This window comes from Acanthochromis polyacanthus, chromosome 6, assembly GCF_021347895.1.
Source record: "Acanthochromis polyacanthus isolate Apoly-LR-REF ecotype Palm Island chromosome 6, KAUST_Apoly_ChrSc, whole genome shotgun sequence".
In the NCBI taxonomy this organism is placed as follows: domain Eukaryota; kingdom Metazoa; phylum Chordata; class Actinopteri; family Pomacentridae; genus Acanthochromis; species Acanthochromis polyacanthus.
Window position 1 is genome coordinate 17,055,848 of NC_067118.1, and position 12,259 is coordinate 17,068,106.

The 12,259-nt window shown below is 38.3% G+C and overlaps 1 protein-coding gene across 1 annotated transcript; it reads right to left on the bottom strand.

Moving 5' to 3' along the window:
* Positions 1-2,105: 2,105 nt before the first annotated feature.
* ttll10 (tubulin tyrosine ligase-like family, member 10) lies at positions 2,106-10,368 on the bottom strand. The gene is made up of 8 exons (XM_051950220.1): positions 10,016-10,368; positions 9,613-9,769; positions 9,235-9,353; positions 7,539-7,624; positions 5,981-6,167; positions 5,091-5,262; positions 3,981-4,121; positions 2,106-2,411 (listed from the first exon to the last, which is right to left on the bottom strand). The coding sequence occupies exons 4-8, from the start codon at positions 7,612-7,614 to the stop codon at positions 2,268-2,270; spliced, it is 720 nt and encodes a 239-aa protein (XP_051806180.1). The 5' UTR covers positions 7,615-7,624; positions 9,235-9,353; positions 9,613-9,769; positions 10,016-10,368; the 3' UTR covers positions 2,106-2,267.
* Positions 10,369-12,259: the final 1,891 nt, after the last annotated feature.

A 12,259-nucleotide genomic window follows, 5' to 3' on the forward strand; every position in this document is an offset into this window, starting at 1 on the left:
ACTGTATAGTGGAGTGTTATGTTGATCTGCCTGGTTAGCTTTACAGTAAGGTGGTTCCAAGGTTTGCACACAATCCTGTTTCTGTTTTTCCACAGGTCAGGAACTGTTCTGTTTCTGTCAAGGGATGTAGCTTGACGTAAGATGACCGATGAATGTATTTGCCATGTCCACGATTTTCGAATAAAGGTTAAATTAATTTACTTACAGACAACCAAAGAAACAAAGCAAAAGACATGTTTAAAATTCAAATTGAAGGTCATCTTTCTTACAGACTCCTTACAGGATGAAAAATCACTGAAACCAGTTGATTTTGTTTAAGATAAATACATCTTTATTGTAACATTCAGCATTTTCTCGCATTTCTCATTTTAAAACAAAGCTTAGATCACAATTCCTCTTTTGTTTTGAACTCTAATGTCTTTGTGCCCCTTTGCACTCTTCTTCATGTTCAGCTATAAACCCAGCAGGTCCGGCAGGTCCAGGCGATGGTGTATCAGGAGAGCCACAGAAAGGACCGGACTCAGACATGATGAGCCGCAGCCTCTGCTGAGTCTTCGGGTGCTTCATGTCATTGACACCCTTTAAATGATGATGCAAAGTACATTTCCCTGGCTTGAATTCAGCCCGAGGCCTGGTGCTCTTACTCCTGACACTCTGCATGCTGTTGCTGCTGCTGTGTAAATGGGAACATCCCTGTACAGATGAAATGTTTTGATGGAGAGATGAGGTGGCAATGGAGCTGCTGTGACGGCAGCTAGACTTTGGACCAGACCTTCCTCCACCACTTGATGAAACATTCACAGAAAAAGCAGGGGATGCCACACTGTTGCCCTCTGTCTCAGACTTATACGTTTTGGTTTCAGACTTTCGGGTCTTTTTGGTGTTTTTTTGGTGGAACTCAGTGTTTGTGTTGCTCTTGCTGCAGGCTAATACACAATCAGGAGTTGAAGCACTTTTATACAGCAGCACAAACTCTCTCTGACTGACCAAGGGAAGGATTCTCTGCCTGAGACGACATTTGTTGAAGATCTCCATCGTTAAATCTAGAGAGGAGCATTAAACAGCAAATGACATAACGCTTGGGTGGTGTCACACTTTAGTCTGTTATAACTAACACATTCATGAAAGGGAACTGTGACTGTGAAGTGAGCACATCTGACATCAAAACACTAAAACAACACACACACTTCAGAAGTTTGGGTTCATCCAGACAATTTCATGTTTTCCATGAAAACTCACACTTTTATTCATGTGCTAACATAATTGCACAAGGGTTTTCTAATCATCAATTAGCCTTTCAACACCATTTGCCACATTAGGAATGTCTAGACTGTGTGTCTAATTAATTTACTTTTACCTTCAGTGAAAAAAATGCTTTCTTTCAAAAATAAGGACATTTCTAAGTGACCCCAAACTTTAGAACAGTAGTGTATCTGGTTCAAATTTACAAATCGAGGACAAAATACAACTGAAACATTATGAGAGATCCCCTATGTAGATATTCCATTTAAATTCAATGTATAGTGGTGATATGGAAGTCTGACAGCCATCTCCCCAAAGCCAGCTGGTTAATGGAAATGAACAGATGCATCCCACTCAAAAAGATTACGTATACGCTGAGAAATGAATACAGCACCTTTGTGAAGATTTAGCAGCCCTACTTAAATTACATTGACTTTGCCAACACCTGTATCAGACTTATTATAAAAACAATACCAAATTGATACACCACGAGTCACCATATATGCCAGAATCCCTTACTTTAAGTTGTATTTATTTATTTGTATTTTTTTTCCATTACTTTGACTATTACCTACTCGTTTTGAGTTAGGCACTCTTTTAGTTTGTATGTGTAAGGGGGTGGGTGATATTCTGTATTTTGTGTATGTTTTGTTAAATTGGAAAAATAAAAAATAACCGTTCCTAGCTAGAATAGTCATTTACCACATTAACAATGTCTAAACTGTATTTCTGAATAATTTATCATTATCTTCAATGAAAAAAAAAGTTTTTCTTTAAAAAAAAGGACGTTTCTAAGTGACCGCAAACTTTTGGATGATGATGATGATGATGATGATGATGATGGTGATGATGATGATGATGATGATGATGGGCTTTAAACTCACCGAGTGTCTCCTCAACAGTGCTGGGTATCACCTCCTTCAGCACCTCACAGTTGGTATGGAGAGCTGGATTACAGTTCATCTCCAGCAGCCACACCTATTAGAACCACATGACCGATAAACATGTCGAACACCAGCCAGCATCTAGATATTCAGCAAAGTCTGTCCCACCTTAAAGTCCTCGTCCACCATGAAGTCGCAGCCAATCAAGTCAAAGAATCCCAGGCGACAGTCTAACTTTGACTTAACTGCAAGGAAACACTGGGTCATGATGTGCTGCATGCGCTTCTGATGCATGAAACGGAAAAGTATCAGTCAGTAAATCATTCATTCTGACATACACTGTAAAAAAAAAAAAAGAAAAAAGTCAGTACGTTTAGTTTACAGTGTTTTTGTCATATTTTTCAAATGCATGAAAATAATAAAATGACAAAAATAGACTGAATATGCAATGTAAAATGTAAAATAGCAATAAACCTTTAACTGTGAATAGCCACAAAATGTCTATTTTTAAAGAAAATTCAATTTAAAAAAGCTTGATAACTGTTAAAATGTCTTTGTAAATTCATCATATTTCCTGAAATATTTCCTTTTCACTTAATAGATTAAATTACTGTATTCAAAGGGGTTGAAAATTCAGATACAATCAGTGACAGTTAATAGGAAAAGAAGTGTTGTTTTTGTAATTTTTAGATTTGTTCGTAAAATTAAAGATATTGTGTTTCAGATTTTCACGACAAAAATGTTAAATAAATGTGTTTTCTTAAATGCGTATTATTATACATTTCACTTATTATTAAAGATAATTTAATACAATCTTGCATGTAAATTACCATTAAAAGCATTAAAAAGCCAATAAACATTTCATAAAAACTGAATCTGAATTAAGGCTAGAACACATGGTTCAATTATGAAAAATTACTCGATTTTAATTAGATAGTCATACTTCATTATTTTATACTATTTTTGGCGGCTGTAGGACTGCAGTGGTTTTGTTTTTGCTTTTTGTTTTTTTTTAACATTGTTTTTACAGTAGACAGCTCTGGAAGCCATTTTGAAAGTCTAAAGCTTTAGATCTTCAACAAAATCTGAATATGCATGTTTGCATTTCCTCAAGAACGAAAAGTTGTTGTGCTTTTAAAAACTGATTTGGTTAGGTGCCCAGATAGCTCAACTGGTTGAGCAGGTGATCCATAAACAGGGGCTTTTCCACGACGCAGCGGCCTGGGCTTGATTTCACTCATGGCCTTTACTGAATGTCTTGCCCCCACTCTTCTCCTTCCTTTCCTGTCTACCACTACACTGAACGTATCTTATAAAGCCAAAATGCCAAAAAAAAAAAGCTAACAAAAAAAAAAACCCTGATTTGATCACATACGCCTTGCTTTGGCAGTTCGACTGGATTAACTGATCTCTTAGGCCACTTTGTTACAGAAGCAACGATGCACAGACTTCTTAAGCAATTGTAGCATCTTTTACATAACAATTACAAACCCAGTGCTCTATTGGACTTGTAATTTTTCATTTGTAGCAGGTTTCTGTGAAATGGAACATGCACATTGTGGTTGACTGTATGCACTCCAATGTGTGTCACAATCAGGGTTTGAGGTTTCACTCTGACAGGTGAGACTAAAAAAAACATGTTGCACAGGTTTCACTGTACCATTTGTTGTGCTGCAAGGCACTATGGAGAAAAACAACATGTGTAACATTTCATTTTAATGATAAGATGATGCATCCTCAGACAGGAATGAGCTCATCCAAATGTAACCGCCATCTCAATTAGCTGCAGGTGCCAACAGCCATCATTATAATGGTAATTGGTCCCTGAGAGCTCCACCACACCACAGCACTCACTGCAAAGACGCCCAGCACCCAGTCCCTGGGCAGACACTTGGCAACCTGAAACTTGTCGTTGACGTAGGTGTTGAAGCTCTCCATGGACCACACTGTGTCCTCCTTCAGCTGGCTGTACAGAGGGTTTTTCTTCTGCATGTACTGCAGATGGACAGCAGGGGGACCAGAGACACATGGAGCAGTCAGCTGAGCAGACAGGCAGTCAGTGCTACAACTATATTTAACCCTTTGGAATGATATAGGTGTGTACTGTGTACGTAGGATGACATGCAAAAATCCTTACAGTAATCCTTCTAATGTCAAACTACTATTTGGCAGTAACAGTGTGTTTACCAGTAAAATACTCTTTACAGAATGTAGAACCTAAAAAAACACAACACTTCTCTGATTTTGTATCAAGTTGAAATGCAACATAAAACTGGACAAAACTCAACATTAAAAAACTGAAATCAGTAATAGTCTAAAATATATAACAACTGTCCACAGTAATTATGAATTCATTACCTAAAGATGCCCACTGGTTTCTGTCTCATTCAGTAACATAGACTACTGCTGAGAGTAGTGATGGTATTTGCACTGTGATGTGCAGAGAACTTAAAGTGCACTGGATCCTCCACGATTTGGTCATAAAATCAGTGTGTTACTAACAATACTGTCTGTTGTGGGTGTGTGTATGTGTGATTGCAAAATAAGTTATGTTACAAATTCAAAATTATATGCAGAAACTGTATTCTGTCAAATGCATGTGTTGATATTTAGGCGTTAGCTTTATTCCACAGACATTTCATGAATTATTTTAAAGAGTCTGGTTGAAGTACCCTTAGCTTACTAGTAATAATGAACTGCTGAGGTAATGTATATAATTCTCTTAACGCTCCTGCTTGAGTCAGAGGGAAGACTAATGACTAATAATCTTGATTTCAAAATTATAATAATCCTGATGGTCAAAATTGTGTCTGTGCGACATTAAAAGAAATATCTGAGCTGTTTCTAATTCCTGTCTGGTTTCAAAAACATTTGTGATAATCACAAACTTGTGTATGTTGAAACATTGACCTGCCAGTTAATGCTTGATATCCTGGCAGAATGCGTCTGGCGTTAAGGTCTCACCTGATTGGTCAGGTGGGCACTGAGGTTGTTGGAGCTGGGGTCGTAGAGGTCGCAGGTCAGTCGCACATATCCATGACGAAAAAAGACCATGTAAGGAGCAGTGCAGGCGATTAGGAGGTAAGAGCGCACATCAAACTTTTTTCCGTTCAGGAGCAGCGGCCTCTGGATGTAACTGAGCATAAAATATTCATGTTTATCAGTAAGATTATGATCACAAGAATGGCAACTGCCTAAAAAAAATACTGTAAATACTCTGTAAATATTGACACAAAAGCTCACGCCACTAAATGTGAACTGCATGTTGAATTCCTTTTATGGATCTTTATCTTTTGTTTATCGCTTTATCAATCAATCAATCAATCAATCAATCAATCAATCAATCAATCAATCAATCAATCAATCAATCAATCAATCAATCAATCTTTATTTATAAAGCCCTTTTCATGCCAGGGAGCAGCTCAAAGTGCTTTACATAAAAACAATACAACAATTAGAAGCACTTAATACAGGAGATATAAAAACAAACACACGCACACACATACAAATACACATAAACACACACTCACACAAACTCGGGAATTAAGAACACTTGAGGAAACGCTATCTCACACAGTGGGGAAACACCAGAGAATAAGGTATTATGGTACAGTTAATGCTATTCAGCTACAAACAAAATAAAGCAAAATCTCAAAACTGCATGTGAGAACTCAGCTTAAAGGATTAAATCACACTTTTGCGTCTGCTGGTGTCTACTAAAAACCTGCAGAAACAAAGCTCATCAGGCAGAAATAATCAGAAATAGGATATTGTCCCAGTTTCCGCGGAAGCAGTCTTTGTTTAGACAGAAAATATCAGATGACATTAACTTAAACAACTTAGTGTTTACCCACTGTTGGACAATGTGAGCCTGAGTCTTGCGGTGATGCACTTTCCTGTTGGCTTGGCAGTCCTCCATGTGCTGCAGCTTCAGTCTGAAGGCAGATACATCCTCCTGGCTCTTTAGAAGAAAGATCCCTTTGCCCTGGTTCATCCCTGTAGGCTTACAGATCCACATACGACTCTCATTGTTGCTCACACCTGGCAACAGTCACAAAGTTACATCAGGAACATGCTATCATAAAGGCTCATATAAAAACATATGACATGTACATATGAAATACAAGGTCCAACTTAATCGCTGTTCTATACTGCTTGATGCATTGTGTTAATACTGACTTAATCACGCTATATTACACTTGTTGTTGAATGAATGAATGAGAGATTGGCTGTGTGTGAAATCACTCCCTATGTGCTCCTAAGTATATTTACCTTCCACCACTTTAGCGAAATCTTCAGATATGAAATGTATGCAACATAATGCAACAGGCAAACATAATTAAATTAATCTATGCTGTTTTATGCCACTGAATTTCAGACATTGTTGTATAGATAGGCATAAAAAAAGAGCAGCATATAAAGTGTCACACATAACAATCAGTTAAACTAATCAACATTATATAAAATAGATTAAAGCAGATGCATCATTAAAATGCTGCTTCTTTAATAACAGTGGTGTAATAGAACACTGATAAGGGTTGTTCTAGTCTCTACTGTGAGCTTAAGTATGTCTGTTTTCTTTTGCTTTTTATTGAGCATCATTATTTGGTATCTGTCAGCAATGGTACAAAATGATGATGTCCACACTCAAAGTGGAGACAGCAATTAATGAGTGCATTATGGAGATGTTTCAGTAGTATCTATTATTTAATTCCTGTCTATATTTCTGTTCCACCGAGGTTGTAAGGTTTGGTTGTTTGTCTTTTCTTTTCCATTGTCTTCTCTTCCACAAATCCATCCATCACCCAGAGATCCAAACCAGATGTCTGTGTCTTTCTCCTGTTTACTTAGTGATAACCATGTTTGTCAAAAGCTGTACACCACTTATCATAATGCTGTCTGTTCGTATGCCTACAGTCAGTGTGAAAACCAGCGGGTAGGTTCATCTTTTGGTCTTTAAAGTTAAGAAAACTGTTATTCAGGTTTAATATTACATGTGCTTTTGTCTCAGTGTTGTCTAACGCTGGGGCAGCACTACATTCAGATCCTGCTGAGCGTCTCTTCCTGTGTTTGTATCTCAGTCCTGCCCTCTACTGACTCATCTCCATGGCAACAGCATGTTCCCCTGGTGATTTTATCAATGCCTTATGGGAGGCGAAGTGCATTATTTTCCAACGTTCTCAACCTCTTGATTAAACACTCACCAAGGCAACTGTTGTCTTAACGGCACCAAGCACAAACTATTATGTTTCTTTTCATTGTTGGATGGATGACTGGTCAAGTTTGATTTGTCTTGTTTTAAACTGGAGCCTGCAGACTAAAGGCAAATCCAGTTGAACCAGTAGTGCATCCTGCATCAGGACATCAGTGTGTGAGAGGTTAACGTAGGTAAGGTGTGTTTGAGCATTTTACCCTCGAGTTGGGCAAGGAAAGCCTCCCTCTCGTCCCTTAGATCCATGCGGAAGGTAGTGGGAATGAACTCTTCCATGCTTAGCCTCCTGTGAAGCACAATACAAAAAGAAGCACATGAATGGTTCTGTGTCGCTAATGTTTAAACGACGGGATTATCAACTGCTTAACTCTTTGCACCCCAAAACCTGCCTAGTAACAATGAAAACACAATACTGTGCAGTCATTGACTGTAAATTATCATTACACATAGAGTTTTAAATATTGAAATCATAAATAAACTATGAAGTATGGATGTTTTGCCTGCACCCGTATTCATCTATGCACATCATTTAATGAGTAACACTTACTGTATGAAGAGAATCAAAATATACCAGTACGTGATTTCTTAACTTTCACACTGACATACTTTTCAACTGCTGAAATAGACACCTTTAACTGAGACTTTCTGCACCATTCTGTACAGTGACAATCACATGTGAAAAATGAAGACAGAAATACACTTTTGAATGGAGAAATACTTTAAGTGAAACCAACATTACCGTTCAAGAGTTTGGGATCACTCAGACAATTTCATGTTTTCCACGAAAACACACGCTTTTATTCATGAGCAAACATAACTGCACAAGGCTTTTCTAATCATCAATTAACCTTTCAGCACCATTAGCTAACACAATGTAGCATTAGAACACGGGAGTGATGGCTGCTGGAAATGTTCTTCTTTACCACTATGTAGATATTACATTAAAAATCAGCTGCTTCCAGCTAGAATAGTCATTTACCACATTAGGAATGTCTAGACTGGATTTATGATTAATTTAATGCTAATTTCCTTCAAGAATAAGGACATTTCTAAGTGACCTCATACTTTTGAACAGTGGTGTGTACTTTCACTGTGTGTTGGAGATTGTATGTGTTTGTGTGCATGCATGGTTGTACTGCATTCACTTAAATGTTCTGAATGTCAGTGGTTTGTGATCTCAGGGACTTTGTGTGTCATGCTTGATCATTGTTCTAGAGCCCCAGTTCAGCAGAGTCACTGCCAAACCAATATGTGCAGCTTTCTGAAATACACAGTTTAATCTTAATGTCCAGTCAGAGTTATTAATAATTAACTACCAACATAGCTGATATAACTGACACACAAAATGCTCTTGTGATATTCATGTGTTAAGTAAATAGGCTGATATGTCTTTCAATCAATTTTAGTTGGTCTCTATCAAGTCACTATAATGGTACAGGATGGCTGCTTAGCAATCTGTAAACTCTGTAATGGAAGTAGAAATATATTTCCTGCTTTGAACAGACACAACCCGTCCTGATGTGCAATGCCTGTCAGACAAAGACAGAATAAAAAAGGAACACAGTTTTTCAGTTCACCTAAGCCCTTGACCATGTCTGACTTTGCTGCTCACTCGCTCGTACTCTCTCAGACTGCTGAGGAGGCCAATCTTAGTGGTGAGCACCTTGTTGTTGGGAATCTGGTATACCAACTGTTCACCTGGAAACAATAACATGGTGACTTCAAGTTTTCATTCTGTGAATGGAATGCAATAAACCTTTTTCTATTAAAAACAACATGATACACACCCATTACATTTTTGAGGTCTGCAGAATTTATTTCCATTTTCTTTTCTAAGTAACATTGTGGTACATTTTTATGGAGGGGGGTTCTAAATATAGCAAAATGCCTCACTACCTTCTCTGAAGTTGCAGTAGTTGGCAGATGACTTGGTCTCACACCACCTGAGTTTGACATCGTCCCTGTGCTTGTCGTAAATCCTCTTCCATCCTCTGCTCTCACAGTAATTGCTCACTCTGCAGAAGTTACAGAGGAAATCGAAAACACTTAAGTTTAATTACACAACAAACCAGAGGTCAGAGCACCCATGTAAATTTAGACTGATAAAGGGCCCAAAATACAATTTAAACATGTGAAAGATGTTTTCTGCTAGCATGAAGTTTAACTTTAAAAGTCATCACCTTTTGTCTTATTGAATTGGATAATTTTACACAGGATGTGCTGACAAGTTTTAAAAAGCAATCCCAACTTTTCATTTGATTTTGTTCAGCTTACATTTCAGCCCCGTTTGTTCCTCCAAAGAAGAAGTAAGGTCCAGTTCCCCGGGGCCGCTCTACCTGCCTCTTCCTGCCTCTGTCTGGGTAGGAGCAGGTTGGCAAGCCCCTTGGTTTGGACTTCTGGTGGTGTTGCTCCACCACACACACATCTGATGCTTTTACACACAGATATAAATGATGCTTACAGTTCATCATATATTCACAAACATGTAGATTTTATATCCAAGTGTTTCGTGGTGATATAGCTGTGTATAATCCAGAGGTATGAAGCGTTAGTGGATTACAGTAGTTGTTGGAAGTATTTTATGAATGGCAATTATTTTGTTAAATAAGTGAGTTAAGAATCACAGCATAGGTAGAATCACAAATGATGTGCCACCTCCACTTTTCTCCTCACACACCTGAAGCTCCACATTGGCTCTCCTGGTTGACAGTCAAGTGGGAAAATCTCCTTCTGTCCTCCAGAGTCTGTGTCTCATCCCTCTGCTCCAGTCCACCATCTGATGTTGTCATGCTGCCAATAAGGTCAGCTGATGAAGACTGTCTTGTTCCTGACTCCGCCTGCCTTGGGCAGCCTGCAGGCTGGCTGGCTCCACAGGGAACAACTGCCTCCTCTTTTTCCTTTTCTTTACCTTGTTGCCCCTTTAGTCTGGTCTCCCCTGCTTGGCCATTACTGCAGGGCTCCACCCTGCACTCAGACAACATGACATTGCACTGGTGTAAAATGCTGGATTGTTCAACGTGGGATGATAGGTACACCTCTTTTGGTCTGCAGTGATCCTATTGATAGAAATTGAAAGAGGAATTAGACGTTTTTCATTTTGAGTAAAATTTAACCAAATATTTAACTGAGAAAACAAAGAGCCCCAGTTTAGTCTTTATTAAAATACAAACCCCAGTTCTGAGGAAGTTGGAAAGTTGTGTAAAGCCTCATTATAAACAGAATACAATGATTTACAAATCTTTTCAACCTACATTCATTTGAACACACTACAAAGACAATATCTTTAAAGTTATATTCATTTTGTTTGTTTGTTTTTTTTGCAAATATTCATTAATTTTGAATTTGATGCCTGGAACATGTTCCAATAAAGCTGAGACAAGGGCAACAACAGACTGGGGATGTTGAGGAATGCTCTCAAATCATCTATTTGGAACATTCTGCAGGTGAACAGGTTAATTTGAAACACGTGAGTGTCATGATTGGATATAAAAGGGCCATCCTCGAAAGGCTCAGTCGTTCACAAACAAGAATAGGGTTCACCACTTTGTGAACAATACAGTCATAGTCCAGCAGTTTAAGGACAATGTTTCCCAATGTATAATTGCAAGGAATTTATGGAATTAATCATCAACAGTCCATAATATCATCAAGAATTTCAAAGAACCTGGAGAAATCTCTACATGTAAGCAGCAACATTGAATGTCTGTGACATTTGATCCCTCAGGTGGCACTGCATTAGAAACTGACATCTTTCTGTAAAGGACATTACCAGGTGGGCTCAGGAACACTTTGGAAAAGGACTGTCAGTTAATTTGTAGTTATACCTACAAGTGCAAGTTAAAACTCTACCACACAAAGCCAAAGCCATATATTAACAACATCCAGAAACACCACCGACTTCTCTGGGCCTGAGCTCATCTGAGATGGACTGATGCAAAGTGGAAAAGCATGCAGTGGTCTGATGAGTGTTTTTTGAAATTATGGACATCATGTCCTTCGGCTAAAGTGGAAAAGGACCATCCAGATTGCCATCAGTGCAAAGTTCAAAAGCCAGCATCTGTGATGGTGTGGGGGTGTGTTAGTGCTCAGAGTATAGGGAACTTGTACATCTGTGAAGGCACCATTATGCTGGAAGGTACATACAGGTTTTAGAGCAACATATGCTGTCATCCAAGCAGCGTCTTTTCAGGGACGTCATTATTTTAGCAAGACCAAACTAAGCCACATTCTGTACATGTTACAACAGCGTGGCTTTGTAGTAAAAGAGTGTGGGTTCTATTTCAAAAACATATTGAGGTTAACTGGTGATTCTAAATCATCTGTAGATGTGAATTTGAGTGTGATTGTTTGTCTCTAAGTGTGGCCCTGTGATAAACTGGCGACCTGCCCAGGGTGTCCCCTGCCTTCACCCTAAGTCAGCTGGGATAGACTCTACCAAGAATCCCTACAGAGGATTAAGCTGTGTATAGATAATGTGATACATAACATTCCAACTTCATTGGAATTGGGTTTTATATATAATATGAATTATACACCCCATTGTGAACTGATATGGATGTTCATGGCAGTACTACTCAGAGAATGATTTCATTGATCCTCTGATCTTTTGTAAAGCACAAGTTCAAACATTTTAACCAAAAACTGCCATGTCATTACCAACATTTATAGCAATGGCATGCTTAAAAAGGAATTGCAGGATTCCTATTAACTTCGTGTGAATGTTTGTAGTTACCAGAGTAGAGCTTGATTCCTTGTAGCAACAGAATCTGATCAGACTGAAGAATCAACCTACTGTGAAAGATTCATCACACCCTAATAACTGAATGTTGTGTTATCTTAAGAAAGTTTGTATGATAGAGTTATTTGTTCACTTTTAATTGACACTAATTTAATTGACAGTTCAGTTTCTGGGAAACAAGAA